General features: G+C 39.6%; 1 protein-coding gene across 1 annotated transcript; it reads left to right on the top strand.

Moving 5' to 3' along the window:
• The first annotated feature begins 5,295 nt into the window (after positions 1 to 5,295).
• Positions 5,296 to 24,670, top strand: hgfa (hepatocyte growth factor a). The gene is made up of 18 exons (XM_057324773.1): positions 5,296 to 5,506; positions 8,416 to 8,560; positions 8,911 to 9,023; positions 9,442 to 9,556; positions 12,170 to 12,312; positions 12,484 to 12,604; positions 12,693 to 12,811; positions 13,962 to 14,127; positions 15,383 to 15,516; positions 16,553 to 16,646; positions 18,591 to 18,727; positions 18,973 to 19,005; positions 19,488 to 19,596; positions 19,925 to 19,999; positions 21,162 to 21,299; positions 21,372 to 21,478; positions 22,296 to 22,438; positions 22,522 to 24,670. The coding sequence occupies exons 1-18, from the start codon at positions 5,458 to 5,460 to the stop codon at positions 22,702 to 22,704; spliced, it is 2,124 nt and encodes a 707-aa protein (XP_057180756.1). The 5' UTR covers positions 5,296 to 5,457; the 3' UTR covers positions 22,705 to 24,670.
• The last annotated feature ends 138 nt before the right edge of the window (positions 24,671 to 24,808 follow it).

The following is a 24,808-nucleotide window of genomic DNA, read 5'->3' as shown; positions in this document are numbered from 1 at the left end:
TCAAAGACTCCTTGAGTGCGACCTGCTCGCGCTGAAAACCATATAGCATTTCTCAACATTGTTTTGATCCTGTCTATTACTTGATTTTTTGCTTCAGCGAAACCCATTCATGGGTGTCCAGACGGACATCAAGTTACAAAAGTCAGGTCTGTCCACTTTTCCTTGTTTCCATCACTAACATTGTTATCTGGAAAAAGCGCGTGCAGCACCAATCTGAACCGCGGCCGTGGCGCGGGCCAGGGTTAAAAAACCTGCTCGTTTGTAATTGGATTTATGTGCAGGAATGTTTTTCCAAGGCGCGACTTGTGAAATAGCACGCCATCTGCTCTCTATTAGAGCGCAGGACCGGCACTCGCTACACAACAAGCAAGGAAAGCCTCAGACGCACAGATCCATAGGGCTGCTTTATTACAGCACGAGGGAACTGCGGTTCTTGCGCGCGGATGCCATCACTCGCCGTTCTGTCGCTGCTGTGCATGTGTTTATTCCCACTAAACTCTCCAAACATCTTTTTTCTTTTTCCTACGTAACCTCTTTTCAAATTTGACTTTCATCACACATCTTTTACTATTCCAGTGCTTTTTTTTAAATATATTTAGTAATGCTTAGGCATCAATTCAATTCACCATGGCCCGGTATAAACTTTGGCATGAGACTTTTTGTCTTACAGACTTGAACGATGCCTTAAATTGAGCGTTTTGTGACAGAGAGGTGTGCTATTACTTTTCTTATGATTTTTTACATTGTGAATGATAAAACTGTTGGAAAACGTCCCATAGAGTTTCATTAAAGAAGGGAAACAAGTATCCTTTTGGGAGCGGAATATCAAAGAGACCTGTGCATAGGCTGTTTAGACTTGGGCCAGTACTTGGCAACCACCCAAAGCACCCTAGCAACCAACATGCTAAAAACACAAATAACACCTAGCAATGTCATATCAACGTTCTTACGACGTTGTGACATTACAGTGGTGAGAGACGAAGACAAACATGAAAAGACGGCAGACACATACATTTTAATTGGTGATTGAAAGTAGGTGCGCAAGGTTGTTTCTTTGACAAGCTGGGGTCAAAGGTGACCGAAAGGTGATCCCACTAATAATTAGGCCCCTCTGTGAGGGTTAACATTTTAGTCCCACAAGGGAAGGGTACTTGTGTTTGTGTGTACGCACACATTTATTGTACATCGACAGACCCCAGCCTTGGAGAATAAGTGTTCCCCTTTAGCCTCTGGTGCGAGGACCCTCCCTTCCCTCTGTGTGTGTGTGTGCGTGTGTGTGTGTGTGTGTGTGTGTGTGTGTTTGCCCTTGTTTTTATATCCCAGTGGGGACCGAAACCTGAATGCACACCAACACATGGGGACTCGTGTCACCGTGGTGACCAAAGTTGAGGTCCCCATGGGCAAAAAAGCTTATAAATCATACAGAACAATATTTTTTGAAAATCTAAAAATGCAAAAAGTTGTGATCTTTAGGTTTAGGGGATAAAATATACAGTTTGAACAGTCCCCCCGATGATAATAAACCAGACTTGTGTGTGAAAGACAGCCCACAACACCTCAAATAAACCAGTGTGAGGGGTGTGTGTGAAATTTAACGTTTGAGCACATACTGTATGCGTGTGTGCATGCGGGCATGTAGTGACTGTGCTGCAGGCTGTGACTTCACAGCAATGCTGATGGCACCGCAAAAATGCGGTTCACTATTATCAGAAAATATTTCATGCATTTTAGAGCCTTGAGGTTTAGATGTTGCTTGGAAATAAAGTTAAACTAGTTTTAAATGCCCATCATTGGATATGCTTTGGTGATAACTTATTGGCACCAACTTCCCCCAAAGCTCAAAAGCACATCTGACTTGAACCTCAATCTCTTACGTTCTCGTTTTAAGAGGCCCAAGTTGTCCTAATGTGACTCTGAGACCCCTGTGCTCATGGTTGGCCTTCCCTCCCCTGATATTTGAGCCTTTACTCTGTCCAGCTGCACCGTAACGTCTGAACACAGAGCACACACACTGATGAGGAGCGTTTGAGCAAAGGCAGCGATGTGGAGAACATGTGAGACTGTTTGGGAGTGTCAGCAACAGATACAATCACAAAGAATCGAAATGGCAATTAATGAACGAGACGGCAGGAGATAGAAAGAGACCGAGGTTGAAGGGAGCGGCCGATCGTTTCAGACGGGAGTTCTGATGGTAGTTTAATGAAGTGTTCTCTACGAGCAGCAAGCGCTTTGGAAGGAGATCACAGACACACTTGTAAGCTCACAAACTCAATGACTGGATGGCTCTGCTGGCACAGAGCCGAGATGCTGTAGCCACACTCAAGGTCAGGGAGATGAAGGAAGCTACGTAAGAAGGGGATGAGCAGGGTGGACAGGGAACAGGATTTATGTTCCGGGTGCTATGTGGCTGTGTGTATAAGCCTCAGATGTCATGCCCATTGAAAATAAAGATGCTACATGATGTCATCAAAGAACCATTTTTGGTTGTGTGGTTCCATAAGGAACATTTCTGAACTTTTAACTGAATGGTTCATTGGGAAACCAAAATGGTTGTTCTGTAGCATCGCTGGGAAGAATCTTTCACTGTTATCTTTAAGAGTGTTGGCTGAACGTCTGATGCATAAGGCAAACAAAACTAGAAACACTTAAGAATTGTATAGGATTTCTAAGAAACATAGGAACAAAACAACGTTTTTAACGTCCACGATGCTGAACAAAATGGTCTGTGATTGTCAATCACCCTCTAGGGCGGTCCTTGGCCAGTGAAAGCTGCTATGTAGTCCAGACTTTCTATCATCAGCCACTATGTTCTGTGTGATGTGTTCCTGGTTGTTAGGGTGTTTTGAGAGGTTGCCGGGGTTTTGCTAGGGTGTTGCTATGCAATGGCCAGTGTTGGGTAAGTTACTCTCAAAAAGTAATTAATTACTAGTTACTAATTACATTTTCAATAGTGTAATTAGATTACTGTACAAATTACTCTCTCCAAAAAGTATTTAGTTATTACTAATTACTTTCTATATCCTATAGCAACCTTGATTAGTTAAGTGATTCAAGCATGAAAGGGCTCTTTTAATTCATTCAAATAAATAATATTAAACTACATAAAGTAGTATTATTAACTGACCAAAGTATTACAAATGTGAGAATTATACATTAAAGCGCAAATTTTAAAGTTAGACTTTGAAGTTTGATGTCAATTCCACTATTACACACACATATATTACACAAAGTATTTAGTTTAATTACATCAAAAGTAACTAATTAAATTACAGAAAAAACAAGAGTAATCCCTTACTTTACTTTTCAAGGGAATTAGTAATTCAATTACAGTAACTAATTACTTAGTAACTAGTTACACCCAACACTGGCAATGACTAAGGTGTTCTTACATGAAAGAGCTTTAATGTTTTGTTAATGTATTGCATTGCTTGTAGTTTAGGTGGGGTGTAAGGGATTTTTTTCACAAAATTTTTCATCTACCAAGTTAAATTCTATGTAGAATTAATAAAAAAGTAGTACCACATCTTTTCTTAACAAAAGTAAAATTACAATGTACTGTACATGCATGTTCTTGTCCTAGAGATTAAAATGCTCAATCTTGTAAATTTTGTTCTTAGCAAACCCCACCTGTCATATTGAAGTGTGATGCACAACATGGACAGATGCTCTGACAAATGGAGCTGTTCCTTTATCAGCTGCTCAATAACAACTCTTTCATCTTATCGAAAAACATACGATAAGTACAAAAGTCTTTTCACTGTGGATAAGGTGGAATTCATAGCGACTGTGATTGTGCAGCTTTGTAACAGCTTTGTTTAGCCTTCACAAGGACAGGCCGCCCATGGGGATTGGGTGGTGGTCAAAGCCCAGGCTGATGTATTTAAGTAAAGGCATTTAATCTTCTCCCAACAGCCCGGCCAGGCATAGCTCTTTCGTTCTGACTGACGTGACACCCTGACACCTGGGTTCCACCACTCCCGGCCGGCGTGCAGCTTGGGCACACCTGCTCACCCCCCCCCACACACACACACACACTGCAATGCAAACATTTCAACAGTAATACCAACTTTAAAAGCTCCACGCGACTTAATGAGAAGGAATCTGTGGTCTGCGCGTTACCTCGAATCATTCCACCCCCCTCTCTCTATATTTCTATGTCTCTCGCCCTTTCTCTCTCCCTCTCAAGAGGGCATTTAGAGCTGCCCATTAACGGCCAAAGTGTGGATTTCCTGTGAAATAACGATTGTGCCCTCCACATGGTTCATGTCTAAATACTCAAGAACACTTAGTTAAACATGAAGCCCAGCGTACGGCAATCAGAATGGGATTGTTTCCAGCTGTGTCCGACCAACCGACATCCAGTGCGAGAGAGATCCATCAGAACTTTCTCTTTATTGATGGTGTGGTGTATATTGCATATATTGGTTTTTCTGTGGAATAAAAGGGTGGGTGTGAAGTGGTCAGCTCTTCGCATTCCACCGCACTTTATGGAAGTGTGATTTCATTCATTTCTTTCAGACTGCCATCTAAAAACCGTGTGCCGTGGAGGTGGCCTGGCAGACGACTGCTTTAATGTCTCGGAACGTTTATTTTTATGGTGGAGGACTTTGTGCTGTAACTCTTCAGAAGTCCATATTCTGTCTGGGATTGGTTCTGTATTTTTGATTCGATTCAGTGAATCAAAGCCAAAGTGCTGCTCTGTGAGCCATGCATTTTATTGAATGCCACGTAAAGCAACTTTGGTGGTTCTAAACTTGTTAATCTGTGATGAAATTGATGTTTAGTAGCTATTAGCAATGAAAGTCCTTCTACATCTGAAATGATTTGTATTTCTTTCATCTTGTTCAGCATGTACATCTTAGATCACTGTAATGAAACTCTAAACAATAATAATCTCATTAATATCAAAGAGTATACCGCATTATAATCTAACATGTTGACACTTGCACAGCTTTTCCATTTCTTGCTCAACCGGGTCAGTTTTTGCATTGAATAAACAAACTTTTTGCCTTCATCTGTAAAATTTGCGCACTATCCTAATATGTACCCGCATTTCAAACGTATTGATTAACACATCAGGTTTTCGCTCATTCTTAGAAGTTTATCTGAACAGTCGCAAGTGCGTGTGTTTATCATTACCCTGCGTTATCTTATGTAATTACAAAGTTAACCGCAACGTCATGATTAGACATGTCTTAAACCTTGGTTAGGCCTATTAAATGACTCGTTCAATGACTCGTTCATGCTCTGATCAATTCCCACCCCCAACTCAGGATTAAACAGGTTGCGGTAGGCTCCAGTATCGGTGAGTTGAGAAAAGAGAGGGAGAGAGAGAGATCGCGCAACGGGATACGCTGAGACCTTTACTTGTTCATCACACACGCCAGCAGCACCAGACCTTATAATCAGTCCACCAAATCCGGGAATATCACATCGGGAATCGTGAAATCAGACGCAATGTGGATTTATCAAGCTCTTCTGTGCATTTTACTGTCCGTGGATATGGGTAAGTGATCCGTGCGTAATGCGTAATGCGCATGTAAGTTTGGAGTGCGCTTAATTCATTCGCTTATCATGTTGTTTTGTGCGTATTCAAATGTAGCATTTATAACTTATATTAGGCTTAACCTTTATGCATATTAAGAATCAAACTGTTTAATTATGTAAATACATTTTACGAGTCGTGATTATTGGACGTTATTTTTATGTCCTGTGTTAGTCTCTTTTACACTTACATATAATTACAATGGACTATAATTTCTGCCACGGTGTTGATGTTTTCTCTTTGCAGCTATTGTTACTATAAAACTTTGACATGTTGTATACAACTTTAATGAGATTACAATTCAATCTTACAGTAGTAACAGTATATACAGTATATGGAAAACTATGGATGGAAGTTGTTTGTGTGTAACATTGATTCTGGTGTTTTATGTTGCTGAAGATCATGGACAGACTTTTGGGTTTTAATGGATATATTTTCTCAAATTAGGAGGTAAATTCTCAGTATTTTGGTGGACCACAAAAAAAAGCATTTTAAGGGAAAGTGAATAAACGAGCAAGCTCTATATATACAGATAGACATGTTTAGAGGTCCACAGTTTTCAAACTGTCCCTATTGGCACAAATGTATATTTAGTTTAAAGTTTACGCAAATCCGTTGAGCCCATCTCATATTTCAGTCTTATAAACTAAAGCTTAATGTCGTTGCATCCATCACGTAACCCTGGGATGTTGGAACTTTATAGTGAAAGAGGGTTTGCTTGGTAACAAAAAGGTCATAGGTTCAAATGCAGGGCCATCCAAGACATCGAGACCGTTCCCCTCGATGTTCAGAATAGCAGTCAATAGTATCAGTTCTAGCTTGGTTTCTCAATGGCTACTTATTAAATTACACTTCCTAAGTCACATCTTTGTTCAATCCCCACAAACATTTATCCATGAACTACCAGCACCGTGCCCTTTAGTAAGTCTTTTGACCCCAGGTCACCCACGGAGGTCTGCCGATAAAAGCCGTCTTGCATGAAAGCATCAGCTAAATGCGTAATTAGTTGAGCTCTCCACCCCAAAACATAAACTGCCTCAGTCTCGTTTCAATGGAGTGAATTCAACGTTCCAATTGATGCTAAATAGCACTGACGTGCATCTGCAGATGCACTACAAGAAAATGTCCAAAAAAGCCACAGATCACAGCAAAGGAGCCCCTCTCAGGTCGCACATGTCCCGGGCAAGAGCACATATGGAGCGAATGCGCTCTTTAAAGCGAGCGTTATCAACTCCCCGCGCAACATCTGGACAGAGCCGTTTCTCCCATATTTCACCATTGCAAATATTCATCGGACCAGATGTGCTGCGTAAACACAGTACGAGAGGCTATTCGAACTTTCACTGAGGCTCAAGGAAAGGAAAGACATTAGCGAGCCTGCCTGAACCCATTAATGCTGATCTTTCGCCGATGCCCGTCGCTACCATAAACGTTACGCTCGGCATTTCCCCGCTGTTATTCAAGGAAGAGATTTAGCCAAATCTAATAAGCGGCACAGGAGATAAAGATGCCCCCGACAGGCCACAGAGAGGAATTTAAAGGAGTCTAATTGGGGTGCTGAAGGAAAAGATCAATGTTTGAAGACCGGCCTGATGAAAGCCATATGTGTTCCGATGCGGCCCAAACATTGTTCTCACCAAAACCACCTCAGCCACAGGAGTTCGGCGGGGGATACGGCTGCGCAAAACGGTACTCGTCTGAAGCGTACTGAGGTCTGTTACCTTACACCACTACTTTTTTAATAGTTTCGCAAATCACTTGATAGTACGAGCGCTGGGCCCAGGGCTACTGAGCAAAGCTTTTCCAAGTTCTTGCCCATGCTGAGTGCAAAAACAACCTTTGGGAAAGAGTGTATTTACTTGTTTTAGTTTCACAGTGTGGCATCGAAATTCACAGTAAAAGTACAAATAAACTTAAGAAGGGGTACAACATCCTGACCCCTAAAGTGTGGCCTGCCGGGAAGATTAGGAATGTGTTCTTGGGTAGAAGTCAACGTGTGAGCTTTACACATGCATGTAAGTAAGCGAAGTCTGTGAGCACAGTGAATCATGACACACGTGTCTGGAGCTCCTCTTCTTGACTCATTCATTTCTGTCGAAAAAATAGTTTGCATATCATACAAAGTGAGCCATAACGGATTTTACTAATGCCAAAAACGGGCATTAAAGCTAACGAGCGATCGCTTTCATGTTTTATAAACAAGTGTGTGATGGTTTGCTTGTTTATTTACGAATGGCCTTCGATTCAGAGCATCTGTAATAAGGAGTGTGTGAGAATGTTTAGTTCGCATGTGTTTACATGTTTCGGGGTCATTTTCAGATTCTTGGTTCCTTAAGGAATCACACAGTGTTTCAATCCATGCCATTTCATTTTTGTAACCCTGTTACATATACAACGTTTTGGGTTTAACATGGTTAAAAGTGCAAAATTAGATAACCATGTCTCTAACCAGCAAAAATAATCACAACATGCAACTTGCAGTATTTACTCAATATTTCATTGCAGACCTACATTTGGCCGAGAAAGCAAAAGCCGGTAGAAAACGGATTACTATTTCACCAATATTTCACCAAGAGTTGAAATCCTAAGCCTGTCAATATACAGGAGGCTCAAAACACTTTCACTCTCTGAAATAAGACCAGAAACATAAAAATATCACACGAGGGACAAAGACAAATTCTTTTTTTTTTAAATACTTGAATCATCCAAACATTCATTTTGTAATCTTTCATACATTGTAAGTCATGGAGACACAACTGGTGCACAAATGGCACCGTTTCCTGAGAAGGACCCTCAAAAATGTGTGTCCACTGTTGCATGCATTACAGCTATTTGAATGTGTTTGTGTTTAATCCATCTCTTTTGTTCAGAGTGCAAGAAACAGACATTGCAGAGGTACCAGAAAACTGAAAACACCAGGCTGTTGTGTACAGACTGCTCAGAGTCTCCACGAGTCAAGAGCCTCTCGCTGGACGACTGTGCACGCAAATGCAGCAAGAGCAAGAAGTCCTGCAGGTGACGGACGCGCATGTAATCACGCAAACAAACACACCGGCACGCAGCTCTCGTGAGAGTTTAATCTGATCCTGTTGCTTCTTCTTATTGAAAAGATCAATCACAAATGAGCTGAACTGTATATTCTGTTTCTTCGGCTTTTTCTCCTCTGGAGTTTCAAAAGAGATCGCAGTGTTTCAAACTGTGCTCAGATTTGCTCAGCAGTCTGCAATTGACATTCACAGATTTCGATATAAAACGATAGTTAACATCCCATTTGTACGTATAATAATACTTAAAGTCTCATGAGCTTTAAAAGAGCTACCACTGAGCAATGAAGTTATCTTTTGTCTTTGCTTGTCTCCTTACAGGGTGTTCTACTTCGACCAATTAAACAGGAAATGCCACTTGCTTCCCTTCGACCGTTTCTCCGAAGGCGCACAGAAGGAACGAAAACCCAACTACGACCTTTACGAGAAGAAAGGTAAATATTTTTATTTTCCTTCGAAAATGTTCACTCGCACTTGACCTTTTACTTTGTCACTTCTTCGAACGCTTTCTGCAAACATTTTGTATGGAGAAACTCCACGGTCGTGTTTGTTTACACTACTCTTACTTAGCAAAAAAGTTTTCCCTATGTACTGTATAAATCCACCTGCGTCGTTTGTAAACAAAATACGCTTAAGAGATTTGGAAGCAAACAGAATGAAAAATCGTGACGTTGCCACCTGTTTATGTTACCCCCAAGAGTTTGACTTGAGGATTTTGATTTATGACGTTGTCGTGAATTAAAAAGTCTTGTTTAGCATTAAATCCCCTTAGGATGTCAGAGAGAAGCATAATCAGTAAACTTTTATAGTTTCAGATTATTTGAATAGCTGTGTGCTGAATGTTTACCACAGACTATGTGAAGGAGTGTATCATCGGCTCTGGATTCAACTACAAGGGGAGAAGATCCTTCACGAAGACGGGAATTACATGTCAAGCCTGGAATATGTCCGTACCACATGAGCACAAGTAAATACTCTCTCTTTTTTACTTTCTCTCAAACCACCTAAGACTTTGTAAGGCTTAGTGCATGCTACAAGACATAAGCGTGTGCACGTGTGAGACATTCATCGAGTACTCACAGGTGCTACAATAAATTGTTAAATCTAGCCTTGCTTGTTTTTTGTCAAGGAAGCCAGCAGCAATGAGCAGTAGCCAATGAAATTGTTAGAAGAGGGCGAGGCAGTCAGTGTAAAAAACTGGCAACTCAACAATCTGAAACTCAAATCTATTCAAGAACTGTGTGTGTAAATTTGTGTGAGAGTAGAGTGATCTTAGTCTATGATTATTTGTGTTAAATGTCGTAACGGCAACAGCAACACAATGCAAAATGATGAAACTGTTTTTAAATGCATGCAGGGCGGTGACTTTTCTTGTAGTGTGCGCTAAGCTTAAACGTATTTTTTTCAATTAGCTTCTCTTTTCGTTCATATGGTCTTTGACAGCTAACAGTGTTCATAGTAATCCTCGCTGCGTGATGTCTGTTTACAGTCCCGGATTTGTTCAGGCTGCCGTTGAGATTGTTTTCAGGCCCTGTCGTCTGAGTCTGAACATTAGCACAACAACAGAAGTCGCTACATTGAGTGACGCCTCAACTGAGTTAACGCGAACGTTGCCGTTATTGCGGTAGAACGTTGCCAGGTCCTCGTTAGCCAAGTGGTTATTAGCTCTACGAGCTGTGCTGCTTACAAGCTGTGTAAAGATTTTTGAGGTGAGAGAGCAAACGAAAGACAGATAGAGAAAGAAAGAGAGACGGAGGATTTATGGACTGAAGTCATGTTCTGTCTGCCCTCCAGCTGAGCTCACAAATCCGCAGACACATTAAAATACGGGCAACCCGGAGACCTAAATACAGACCCTCTCCTCCCTTTGAGCTTGATTCCTTTTGGAACCCATCGCATTTTCATTTTCTTTCGTGTGATTAAAATCTTTTTCTCAAACTTCAGTTCTGATTTCTCAGGAAGACTCAATTCACTGAATAAATGAATCCACCTGCCCCCGTTTAACTAAGCCAAACTGGAAGGAAGCAGTATTGAGGCCTTGAAGTGAAGTTATGAGTTACGTGGAAGTGAATGCCTAAGCAAAGATGTATTTATAGGAATTCTTAATGTTACCTCGCTACAGAAAATTCTGTCATCATTTACTTACCCTCATGTCATTCCAAACCTGTATGACTTTCTTTCTTCTGCAGAACACAAAAGAAGATATTTTGAAGAACAGTGGTAGCCAAACAACACTCGCCCCCATTGACTTCCATTGTATGGTCAAAATCACATTTCTCAAAATAGCTTCTTTTGTGTTCCACAGAAGAAAGTCATACATGTTTTGAATGACATGGGAGGAATAAATGATGACAGAATTTTGAATGTTATTTTTCACATTTTAATCATTGTTGCATTTAAAGCTCTCGGGCTAGCGCAAAGATGCTCCACCCATCGTTTAGATGTTCAAATTTGTTTACGAAACTATAAATCTAGACTGCAATGTACTGCAATGTTGATTTGTTTACACATGCTATGTGGTGACGTACTGTAGCTAGCGACACCATTTGTGTTGACGTAGCTAGTTTGTGTCCCTACGTCATTTCTAGGCAGCGGAAACTAAGCGTGAGTTATCACATTATGAATCACCGCCGCCGACCCACTGCCAGGAAAAGTTCATTTTGTCAATGCAATTAACTTCAATTTTCGAACACAAACAAACTCAGTTTTCCAATAAGTGACCCATTTCCCACCTATTTGACATTCTGCTGGTGTGAAAAAATCAAACATGCGTGTGTTTATTGATTTAAAGATGGTTTAGAGTTTCCGAGTGTCTGTTGGCAGCCTGAGAGGAATGGCTGGCTAACATCTGTTAGCACAACATCATTAGCCGTAGAGATCACAGGTCTCATGTGGAACCAGGCACAAGATCCAGATGCAGGAACGCAGTCCCGTCCAGCGTTACGGGCCTTTTGTAACCCAGTTGTTTAGGCAAGGAGTTCATCTGCTCTCTTGCTTTGTTTAGATGGAGTTCTGTGTTCCTGATCTGGTGCCATTGTTTATTTTTGGTGTTGCGGGGTAAAAGATCTTGTGGCCAATTTAGGTGTAGCAGTCTTTCCAGGTCGCCTTAGACGTTCTAGATCACAAACAATATCCAATGTACATTAAACCAATGTAATTTATGAATCATTAAAAACATGATAGCTGGCTTTACAAGGTTTTAAACAGTTTGAACCTCCTTGGTCGGTCCAAGCTGGTTTGGGTGGTTCACCAGGTTTAGTCAATTTTGTAGACTTGCGCTCTTTTGGACCAGTCGGAAAGGTCAAGAATTTCTTGGTCAACCAACATACAACCATGCTATGTCTGCCAGCTAAACCAGCACTACTGTAACTACAGATTGATTCTGATCTAATCTGGTCTTTGTAAGGTAGATTGATCAGGTTTTCTTTGTTCTATTGTACAGCTTGAACCGGTTGACCATCTTGACTTAAATTCATCCTGTCATTTTCAACTGACTGGTTGCCATAACGCATGAAAGAAAACCACTGTGACTTTTAACTCTCTCTCTCAATATCTGTCTTTCCATATAATTATCAAACAGTTTCAAGCCTGCCAGACACAAAAGATTTGACCTGCGTCAGAACTTCTGCCGAAACCCAGACAACGATCCAAGCGGACCCTGGTGCTTCACAGAACTCACCGAGACTCGACATCAGGAATGCGGTCTACCCCAGTGTTCAGACGGTTAGAAAATAATGATAAAACGTTATTTCTGTGCCATTCACAGATGTTATGTGTTTTTGTGTCTGTGCGTTATTTTATATGTGAAACGACAGCATGCTTCTGTATAGTAGATTGGTCATGTGTGTGTTTGTTGTGTGTTTGTTGTCCGTGCATATGTGTGTGTGTTTGTAGTGGAGTGTATGAGGTGTAATGGGGAGACCTACAGAGGACCCATGGATCACACCGAAAGTGGAAAAGCGTGTCAGAGGTGGGACTCGCAGAAACCTCATAAACACACCTACCAGCCTCACAGGTACACAAGCATACATACAGCACACACCCAAACACACACACAGGGCACTGATTTAAGACAGCCTACTCTATGTGTTCCATATGTACAGGCATGTTGATAAAGGCCTGGATGACAACTACTGCCGTAATCCCAATAATGACGTGCGGCCGTGGTGTTACACGATGGAGAGAAATACACCATGGGAGTACTGCAACATCAGCGTGTGTGGTCTGTTTGCATTTCTGTCTTTCTAACTGTAAAAAGCAAAGCCCTTTGGCTATTCTGCACTGTTTTGCTTTGGTTATTATGGGCGTAATGTTTCAGGTTGTATTGCTTATTGTTTTGATGCATTGTGTTGTGTTTCATTAGGAAGATTGTGTGTATGTTTTAGCGTAAAAGGAGAATGATGATAGGGGAAAAAAGATGATAAATCATATTAGAGAAAATGAAATAATGTGTGTTGTGTAATACGTTGTGAATGATATTTTTTTGTCTCATTGAACAGTAATTTAAAGTGACATTTATTACCATTGATAGAATATCTTAACTCGTTTTATTTATCGTCTTCTGTTTTGAATTAAAAAATGATTAAGAACATTAGTCCTATTATCATTGTTATTTGTTTTAAAGGACCAGTGTGTAGTTTTTTGGAGTATCTATTGACAGAAATGCAATATAATATACATAACTATGTCTTCAGAGGTGTATAAAGACCTTACTTAATGAAGCGTTATCTTTTTATTACTTTAGAATGAGCTATTTCTATTTACATACAGCGCGGGTGCCAACATCTTAATCCTCTCTCGGCCTCCATATTGCTTTGGAAAGGAAGGGGGGGGATTGGGTGGACTGAGTGGTTGGTTGCAATTTGCAACCTTACAGCTAGATGCAGCTAAAAAATAACACACTGCACCTTTAAAGAGCCTCAAAGTAACCGACAAAAATGTCCTCATTTTACAGTAAATTTAAACACATGCTTTATTTTTTGCTTGACTAATTGTATATATGTATATGTGTGCAAACATGTAGCCAAATATATAAGAATGGGGTAGGCAAATACTTTTGGAATTGGCCAATTACAAAATTTTTTTTTAAATCTTATAATACTTTTGATTTGAATACTTATAATCTCTATGGTGGTAATAGTTATGTATGTGCATACAAGCTACACGTTTCTAATACATGTGAACCCACCCCCTTTCTTCTCACAGATACTTGTGTGCATCAGTGATGTTTAGTTTAGTTGGTATTCAGTGCAGGTGCTCCAGCTCACCATAAATCTCCACTTGTTACTTCTGCATTTCGTCCATAGCATTTCATCATTCTGCAGAAACATTTCTCAAATTCCTGACATTTTCTTTTGCGTTTTCTTTTTCAGACTCGGATGAGGATGTTGAAGTAGATGCGACCACCTCTTGTTTCCGGGGTCAGGGGGAGGGGTACAGGGGTACTGTCAATGTCACCTCTGCAGGTGTGACCTGTCAGCGCTGGGACTCGCTCTTTCCTCATAACCATTCTTACACGCCGCACAACTACAAATGCAAGTGAGTCGCATTTAGTCTCTGCTGGTTTTATGAGGGCAGTGTTTTTAGAAATAGCTTAAGAAAATGTGTGTGGTGCCAGCCTGTGCGAAATCTGCTGTTGTGATGCTAAAAGTGTTGTGGATGGTTGCCAGGGTGTTTCTATGTGGTTGCTTGGTATTCTGAGGGGTTTGAAAGGCATTGCTAAGAAGTTGTCGGGTGATCTGAGTAGCTGTATTAAAGCGGGGAATACACTTGGGCAAATTCAATTTTTGTTCTTTTTGAAACAAAGCTAGAAAAAGTATGTTTTTGAACATTCCAATGGCGTTTTATTACAGTAGGCAGGGTTTAGATATGTGTTTTTTATAGTATGCATTTGAAAACTAGAAATGAACTACACGAAGACATCTTATAAATTGAATAGCATTTAGCTCAGTGGTTCTCAAACGTTTTTGTTGTAAGGCCCCCATTGCTTTGCGGCCCCCCAAAATAAAGACTTATAATGTTAAACTTAGAATTTTAAATAAACCAAACATATATTCAGTTATACAATGCTGGAATGTCAATTCTTACGGTTGGTCTTATTTTTCTGATGTTTGGTAACATAAAATCAATGAAAAATTGATATATTTCATAAAATGGATCCATCTTGGGGCCCCCAGTTTGAGAACAACTGGTTTAGCTTACCTTATTGCCACTCTTTCTCTTCATCATTTTCATGACTTTAGAAAACTTCCACGTTGCAAAATTCAACCGTTTATTTTAAGGAATAATACATCTCCCAAATCTCTGCTCAGCAACTGTACAAACCAGCGTATTCGTGTTGCTCTTATCTTACAGCTTTTAAAACATTTGGTTCAACGTCTGACCTCCGCGGAACAAAATAAACCAGAAAAGACCCACCATGTCAAAGAAAGGCGGAGCCCCAGAATACTTACATAATGGCTTAGTTTTGGACAGATTTTTTCCAAGTTACGTCATGCTTGAATTCCCTTAAAATCATTTTATGACATTTTTTGCCAACTAAATATTACACGTCTTATTCTTAAAAAGTTATAGCACAACAATATAAGTATACTATACTAGGGTTACATAGAGAATACTTTGCAATGCCTTTGTATACCATTCCAGTTAACTAATAATTACAATTGACTAATAATTACAATAATTTCATTTTTGACCGATCTTAAATCAGCTTTGACACTAAAACAAATAAAAATAGAAACTGTACATACATACAAGAAGGATTGTACAGTTACTTTGTGTGTGTGTCGCTCAGGGATCTCAGGGAGAACTTTTGCAGAAATCCAGATGGCTCTGAAATCCCCTGGTGTTTTACCACAGACCCGAAAATCCGCAAAGCTTTCTGTACCAACATCCCCAGATGTGAATCTGAGAACTCTGACAGCACAGGTGAGCCCTTACAAATTTCTTACATGCTTACACACAGCCGCAAAATCTCACTCATGTATTGTAGTGTGTGGAAAAGCCATATTTAGCCACAGCATGAAATTTTGTTGCTTCAAAATTCCTAGCTCATCATAATTCGCAAGCATTTTAATGATGACGAGAAGGAAAGATGTTTTCTGCATAGGCGCGGTCATGGATTGCCTGTAAAGATTTGGCACCCTCTCAAGTGTGGTTTTGTTTGCGGTGCCTCACATTCCCAGTCAAATGTGTCAGACAAATCACAAGCCCCTAAAATGTAAGATTCTTCAACATAAATCCTGTACTGTGAACCGTTTCAAATCCTGTTCGAATAATCTTTGTTTCATGTACGTTCTAACATTGTGTTTCAAAAGACAAATTTCTCCCCAGAAGTGTCCCATTGAGGTTTTAGGTTAGAGATGCAGGCGTGACTCTCTGGATTCACTCAGACTTCAATCAGATCTTGGCACTGACCAAAGTTTTTTTCCTCTACATGTTTGCCAACTACCAATTGTAAAGCGGCCCCTGACGTGAAATTGGCCCTCACCCGCTAATAAAATGCTATTTGAACATGCTTACTTCATGACTGCATGGATACACTCCATGTATGTGAAAATCCATAAATAATCTAAACACGGAGCTGTGAATAGGTGTGGATTTTACTAAAGGAATTCCGATAGGAAAGTAAAATCAAAGTGAGAACTCCTTAATATCTTGGAGTTGATTCTCCAAGACAATGAGATTAAATGCCAATGAAATCGAGACTTTTGCCTTAAGGCTCAATATGCTTCTTGTATGTTATTCCTGAGAAAAAGACCCTGGTAATTTCTCATGTGTCTCATGTTTCTGGAAGGATCTCAAACTATGCAATTCACATGCATTTTGTATTTTAGGAGAAACGTCTAAGACAAACATGGTGCTTAAATGAAGCGTAACTGAGTAGGGAGTGTGAACACGTGCTTGGAGCCATGCGGGTTATGTTGTTTATGATAGTTTTATGTCTGTTATATCTGTGTCCTAGATTGTTATGAAGACAACGGGGAGAGTTACCACGGTAATTTGTCAAAAACAAGATCTGGATTTCCTTGTGGACTGTGGTCTGACCACACATTCAGGTACACAGATGTTTCCATGATATGATTGAAACCATTTAAAGATGTGGTTCATTTTTTGTGTTACAGTGCTTTTTTATCCCATTTTAATGTGCATTGACAAATAGAAGTAAACAGGTTGAAGGTTGACTATGTGAAAACGGACAATTTTTAACATTGCTCTGTTCAGCTAGCACAGTTAACCTAAGATTGGGTCATTTAAGGCAAACACTGGTAAGTGAGGGACTAGTTTTTCAACCAATGACAGATAGGCAAGTGTTTTTTTAAGGTGACGCTTAAAAAACAGAAAATGTAAAAAATATTGTAAACAAATTTGTAGGAAACAACAATTCCAGTCCAGTGTCTATTGAATTTCAACAGGAACGTCACCCAACAGCAAAGTGAAAGACTTAGAGAATGCATAGATGCATGAAAGTTGGGAAAAACTAATTCTCCTTTTGAACTAATCTTATAAATAAATGTAAAAACTAGGGGTGTCAAATGATTAATCGCGATCCATCGCATCCAGAATAAAAGTTTGTGCTTACTTAATCTACAGTATGTCTGTGTACTCTGCGGTGTGCATATTAATTTTGTATTTATAAACACATACATGTACTGTATACATACTTTGAAAATATTTACATATATTTATTTCTATTCATCAATCATTTAAATTATATTGAATGTTTTTTATTTTTATATAAAAAAAATTTCATTATGTGTATGCTTTATGAACACAAAATGAATATGCACAGTACACAAACATATACATATACAGTATTATGTAAACACAAACTTTTATTCTGGATGGGATTAATCACGATTAATCATTTGACAGCCCTAGTAAAAACATTAGTATTGTGTTGTTTAGACATGAATATGAACTTGTTTTCTTTGCAGTATTCAAGATCTGCAAACATTGCATCTTTTTTTTTATAAATGCAAATACAAAAAAGGATTTTTTTTATTTGGAATTTGAGTGAAATGTTGTCACTTGTTCACATAATGAAACAAAAAGGATAATTTTGCTTAAGCACACCAATAAATAGTTCATTCAGAAAAACTGAAAATAATTTTGGAGTGGTCTCTTCATTCTTCTATTCCAGCTTTTACTCCATGTTTCCTTGCAAAAGCCTTACGTAAGCACTGATGTTGAGTTTGTTTTGAAAAGCGATTATCAAGCAGTATTACAACATTGAAAGAGGTCTATGATAACAAGCAGAAGTGGGAGCCGGGCAGGTCATATTCATCACTGACATGCTGAGAACAGAAAATACCACACACTGTTTCCAGGGAGACAAATAATGCCCTCAAAGAGCAGCTTGCTCAGCATCCTGCAGGCCCTGTGCTCGGGATAAGCTGTTAACATTACTTAATTTACAGGAATTTTAAAAGCCAAAATGGCACAGACAGATGGACATGTTCCAGGAGCGCCCTCTGACCCCAGGAAGCAGTGTCCCCCGCTCTCAAGGAACGGGCAGATCAAAGCCAATCAGCTTCTTCAAATGGCGGCCAGCCAGTGAGTCTGCCTCACACGGGGTCGAGAGGTCGTCTCTGAGAAAACTCAACATCGGCTTGTTCGGTGGTCGCGGGGGACGCGAAATGACCTCTTCTCTACCACTTTCTGCTTCCTACACATTTTTCGTTCTGGATTTTTAACCAGGACTGTCCGTCTCGCCCTACGATTTATTTTCTTAGTAAGTCAACTCTGTAAAAGTTGCCTGGCGTGCAGTTTCGAGCTGGCTCGTGACAGGAGGTTTAATACGCAGTGCCATGGTGACGGTTCCGAGTTCATACGTTGAATCTTTTACGGGTGATGGAGGAAAAATCTAAAAAAGATTCCTTCCTTGAGGGTCTTTTTGGGATGTCACACAATCGCATACAAGTCAATGTTTCCATCCCTCCTGTCCTGGCCTGTGCCTCTCAACAGAGTAGCCGATTTCCTCTTTGTGTGTTTGTGTGTAGGAGAGACATATGGTCAGCGGCGGCCAGCGCGAGCTTGGAGTTGAACTTGTGCAGGAATCCTGACCGTGATAAGCATGGGCCGTGGTGCTTCACGTCTAACTCCTCCATTCCTTGGGATTACTGCAGACTGGAACGCTGTGAGTTTCCTTTTTCGTGTGTCTTATCTGATTCATTTATAGTGGTTTATGCTGGTTTAGATCTGGCCTAGCTGATGGATTGGTTGTACTTGGTCTTGTTGGTCAAATTAGTTTATCGAATATTTTCCACAAACTGATAACTTTGTTTATGTTGTTTATTTTGTCTTTTAAGTTTTTGTGGTCGTGCTAAATATTTGATTTTATATTTTGGGAACAAATCATCATTTTGTCTCTGTGTTATTCAGGTAAATCGATGTTCTCCGATGACCATCAGATGAGTAAGTGAGTTTATGTCTTTAACTTTAAGAAAACGGCTGGATAGTGGTTGGACAGTCTCACATTTTTGACTGCTTTCACAGCTTTAACTTACTATAAACTGACTACTTAGACCTATGGAATGAACTCATCTTTTGGCTTTAAAAACTTACTTTCAGGATTTACTAAAGACACAAAGTTAGCGCTGAAAAGGTGTGAACACAGTTGTTTTTGCGGCTGACCTTATAGAAACGGTAGAAGTTTTCGAGATTCATTCATGCAAACATTTGCACAGAATACAGTACAGTGGAAAAAAACTACAGTATGTAGTTTATGGAGTCAGATTAGTGATTGCTGTGGACAGTGAGCACTTAAAAAATGTATAAAAATGATTATAAATAAACATTCATACACATAAATACTCTGTGTAAATGATTTATTCGGATATGGTATACTGCACATACAGTACAATATGTTTGAAAATTCATTTCTTTTTTCTTCTCAGGTGGGAGACCAAAACCATCTTGTTTTATACACAAAGCCACACGGATTGTTGGAGGGATGCAGGTGCAGCGGGCAGAGGATGGAAGCTGGGTGGTCAGCATTCAGAAAAGGTATACACTTCCTGTTTTTATTCATGGTTTATGCAACTCACATCAAAGATATTTATCCACAGAATAAACACAAATAAGATCTATGTTTAAGTTTTTTCTTCTAGACAGCAATGAAATCTAATTATCAAAAAATCTATACATTTCCATTAAATTACACAAGCTGTGCTCTTTACATGTATATCAACAATTGGCCCTCATAGAGAAGTCATTTAGCTTTTTGATTCTAATTATGTTTCTAATATTTTCTAGTTTTTTTTTTTTTTTTCCGGAAACATAAATCATGCCCAATCGTCTGACAAAACTGACAGTTTTTGTTCTCCTTCCACAGGAACAAACACTGGTGTGGTGGCTCTCTGATCAGAGAGGAATGGGTTCTTACCGATCAACAGTGCTTCTCCACCTGGTAATCCTTCCATTGAACTCATATCTAACCTCAGATTTGAAAATACCATACCACACTACACAAACTGTTGCCTATATTAAGACCATCTCTGTAAAAATTGGGGGTTACTTTAAATACTTATCTTTACATGGTTTGAAGTCAAATGATGTCAAAAACTGACATTTCCGGAAAAACTGTCCCCTAGAGCTCAAACTATAAATCATTATATAAACTTACCGTTGTGAATTGCAATAAAGTAGAGATACAGTTTTCAACAATGATTTTTTTATGTACTTGGTCAATAACTGCTTATTTTTATAAAAGAAGTGACAAATTGCTGCTTTAAATATTAAAATGATAGTTCTGATCCTGGATTGGATTTAAATGCAAAGCAACTTTCTTTTAATATTTCCATACCAGGGACTTTATTTCACAGAAATTATAGCATTTAATAATTGTACATTAAAGGTCTGTAATAAACATTCATGGTATGCGTGATTCCATGTGGAAACAGCCCTAACTGTTAGGGCTAGTTTATCCTCATGTTCCTAACTGTCAGAAGATGTTTTCTGTGAGCCATGCGGATCCGGCGTTTCCGGTTTAAAAGAGCGCAGTGACAGGCCCATTCGGGGGTTTTGAGTGATGGCTCTCTGCTTTGACATTGGTGCATCTGCTTAGCCTCTGCATTTGGCTGCTTGATATATGTCCGCGGATCTGCTTCAGTGGTTTTTGAGTGAAAGCCTGCTGTCTCTGTTTAGTTTGAGGGTGGAAAGGGGGACAGAGGTAGAAAACAGGGGAAAAGGATAAAGAAGAGAGGGAGAAAGAGCATGCCTGGGTTTTCGATCATCTCTACATTTCCCAGATCCGTTCCCTGGTGGGTTCAGTTATCTGATGCTTCTCGTGAAGACGCAGACCTGGCTGGACTCTGGCTGAGGCGCTGAACTGACCTCTGCGCCTTGATGGCGTCTGCGGATGAGTTTAGCAGGAACGCGCGCCAACTCGCGAATGTAGAAAGGCTGATGTGCTCTGCCTGTGATCCGCATTAACTGCGTAGTTTCAAAAGGCTAACTTATCGCCATCCTACTACTATACCTCAGATGCACGCAGACCTCTCGTGAATGGGTTGGGTTTTGATGGATACACTTGTAAGTAGGGTATCATGAGTTTTTTGTGTTTTCCTCAGTGTTCCTGATCTCTCTGAGTACACAGTCCAGGTGGGACTTCTTCATCTCAACGCCTCCGCCAGTGCACAGGGTCTCCGGATAGCACACGTGGTCTGCGGGCCAGAGGGATCTAACCTGGCCCTGCTCAAACTCACAACGTAAGTTAGTTTATCCATCTGCCCGTGGATTCATTCATTCATTCATTCATTCGTTCATGCTTTTATGCCCAGGCCTGCCCCTCTCTCTGAGCATGTGCGAACCATACAGCTTCCTGTCGCGGGTTGTGCTGTTGCAGATGGCACTTTTTGCCTAATGTATGGCTGGGGAGACACAAAAGGTACTATTCTATTCTTTATTCTATTCTATTCTGTTCTCTACTGTTATTCCGTTTCTGTTCCATTATCTATTCTGTTCTATTCTATTACATTACATTTTGTATTCTATTTTATTTTCTGTTCCATTTATTTTTCTATTCTATGGTCTATACTGTTATATTCATATAACAAAAAAACAATATTTTATGTTTAATATAGTATTAGTATAGTATTCTGTTCTGTTCATTAATTGGTTTATTTCATGTATAAAAAAACATTTATTTGTGTGTAGTATGACTGCTTTGGGAAATCTTCATTTTGACTGGCAGACAGGCATTTACAGTTCTTAAATTACTTCCAGGTTGACCTACTGCATTATTTTGTTTGTTTTTGCACTGTGTATCTGAAGCAAGACCATATTTACTGGTCATGTGACTCAAGGACATAATTAATATTAAGACTTGCATGAACTAAACATTTTGAGCTCTTATTTAACCCATGCCAAAAGATTTGTTAAAAAATACATACTGTAATAAAAAAATACTGTATATACTGTATATATGAAGAGTTTGGTTCCAAAATGCGATAACTCATTTTTTCATTGTGCATTCCAATGAATATCAGTCAAACTGCAGTTGGATTGTTTTGATTTCAAGCCATATTAACTTAAAAAATACAGCTAACTAACACAATAAAACACAATAAAAACATGATAACATAATAAACAACATGATTTAAAAAAAATGTTTAAATGGAGTTATCTCATTTTGGAACCAAACTCTTCATATACAGTATATACTGTATATACATATTAAACTGACCTTTTGAACTCTGTTATAGGCACAGGTGACGAGGGCAGTCTGAAGATGGTGGGACTTCCCATTGTAAGCAACAAGAAGTGTTCTCAAAGCCACAAGGGCATTCTGCCCATGACCGAGACCAAAATCTGTGCTGGAGGCAAGAGAGACCAGGGCGTTTGCGAGGTATGATTTAAAACCTTTGTTTCTGTGAATCACTTAACAGTATCACTTCTGTAGTTTTAATTGTATTGGTTCATCTCTTGCAGAGAGACTACGGCGGCCCATTGGTGTGCCAGGAACGAGAGAGCAAGGTCATAGTGGGCGTGAGCATCAACGGTCGAGGGTGTGCGGTCGCCCGGCGTCCTGCCGTGTTCGTCAACGTGGCCTTTTACTCTGAATGGATCCGTAAAGTTTTCAAATACTATTCAGACATGGAGACAAGTTTCTAGACTATTATATTTCCCACCAGTGTGGTAAATGGAACTCGTGGCACATGTTGTGGTTCTGCTATGTCAACACAAAGAACATGACGGTTGCAAAAAAAATGCATATATAAGTGACACAAATGACTTGGAGGATGGAATTAAACCACTGCGAAAAAGGTGAAGAACTGGCAGACTGTGAATGGTTCAGATTTCAGGCGATCAGACATTGGTTACATGTTGGTAAACCAACGAACTGAGTGAAGACTTCTAAATGCTTTATGAGGAGTTTGTGGTTGGTAAGTGAGCACTTAAAAATCCAGAACAGATGGATAAATGAACTGTGCTCGATCGTTTGAACGTATTTGCCTCAGACCATAGCAGATATATTCTAAGTGTCATTCCCTGGAGATACTTGAATATGGCAATAACTCAACATGTTGTGGTGCTTTGTTTGTGACTCTGAGGGTTTTCTTTAGATTCAAACTGATTATTGAGGTGCAGACGTAGATATAATCTCATTTATCAGGCTCTGGCAGGGACGTCGCTGGTATGTTTCTGGCCGGCTCTTCTTTCATCGGGCCTAAAGACTGAACTAGACCAATGGTCTCAACCACCGACGATGGTCTGTTTCATTTCTAAAAGCAACATTTGGAATAATTGTTTCTCAAACACCATCGTCCACATACATCTTTACGAATAACGTAAAATGCACAGTGGTCGCCTCGCATGCCCAAGTGAGTTTATCTCAGCGTCTTAAATGTATTTCCAAACTCCTAGAAGGTTCAAAGACATTTTAATGTTTGGCATCTTGCCTTACTCCAGTTTGGAGCGTACTGTGGCTCCTTTGGGGCTGTGTTTGTGTGTTGAGGATTATTTTTACTGCACTCCAGAGAGTGTGCTGATGTCACTCTGTATGTCAGTGGATCTTATAGATCTCACAATACAAGTATCTGAAGTCTTTTCTTACTCGTGGTGTAATATATCTGTCGATTTTTTATAAGCAGTTTGCAAAATATTTATTTATAACGTTTGTAAATCTACAAAAGTCATGGCATTTTATCTTCCAAAAGTGGTTATTGTGTTTTATCTGGCCTGTAGTTTTGAAACACAACATTTGTAAACAAAACAAATGAGCAAGATGTCCAATTATAGGAAAATATTGTGTGCCGTAAAAGAGGGTCCAGACGCAAAGATGGCTCCCTAAAGGTCTATAAGCTGCACGTGTGTGTAGTTCAAAGTGGAGGGTCTTTTAAGTAGTTTAACCAAAGGGTGCAAAGAGACTGCGAAGCAGTTAAGAACAGCTCTTAACAGGCAGGGTATATTTTTCTAATGTTTGTGAACAAACAAGAAAATGTATTGTTTCAAATATGTTTGCTGTGTATATAAGGTGCTTGTGTTTTGTTTATAAATGACATTTTATCCATTTTTATACCTGGTTTGTTTTAACTCAGTGTTGCGGTTTCACTTAACGCTGCTGCCGTCAATGGTCTTAAAGGGACAGTTTTCCCAAAAATTCTGCCATCATTTACTCACATTCGAGTTGTTCCCAATCTGCATACATTTCTTTGTTCTGATAACACAGAGAATGATATTTGGAAGAACGCTTGTAACCAAACAGTTCTTGGCCACCATTGACTACCATAGTAGGAAAAATTACAATGGTAGTCAATGGTGCCCCAGAACTGTTTGCTTTTCTACATTCTGCAAAATATCTTCTTTTGTGTTTATCAAAACAAATAAATTTATACAGATTTGAAACAACTCGAAGGTGAGTAAATGAAGACAGAATTTTCATTTTTTGGTGAACTGTCCCTTTAATTTTAAACATCTTGGCTGCTGTCATTTTAAACACTATTTTGTATTTGTATTTAAACCTTCAATACATATAGGCTACCTGCCGCCGTTTTCTGTTTTATTTGTGGATAACGTCTGAAAGTGTTTTTCTGTATTTTTTTATCTGTTTGCATTAAAGTCATCATTAATGTTCTGATAGGGTCTCATGTGTTTATCTGTTACTTTTGAGAGCTTTCAGTTCTCTCACGTTTGACGTTTCAACATCAAGTGGAAAGGTCAGTTTTCTTTTCAACAGGTTGTGTTCGGGCGACCCATAGCTGATGAAAACCGCCTC

This window comes from Triplophysa rosa, linkage group LG24 (genome assembly GCF_024868665.1).
Source record: "Triplophysa rosa linkage group LG24, Trosa_1v2, whole genome shotgun sequence".
Classification (NCBI taxonomy): Eukaryota; Metazoa; Chordata; class Actinopteri; order Cypriniformes; family Nemacheilidae; genus Triplophysa; species Triplophysa rosa.
Note: the sequence above shows the minus strand (reverse complement) of the source record. Positions and strands in the feature narration are given on the sequence as shown.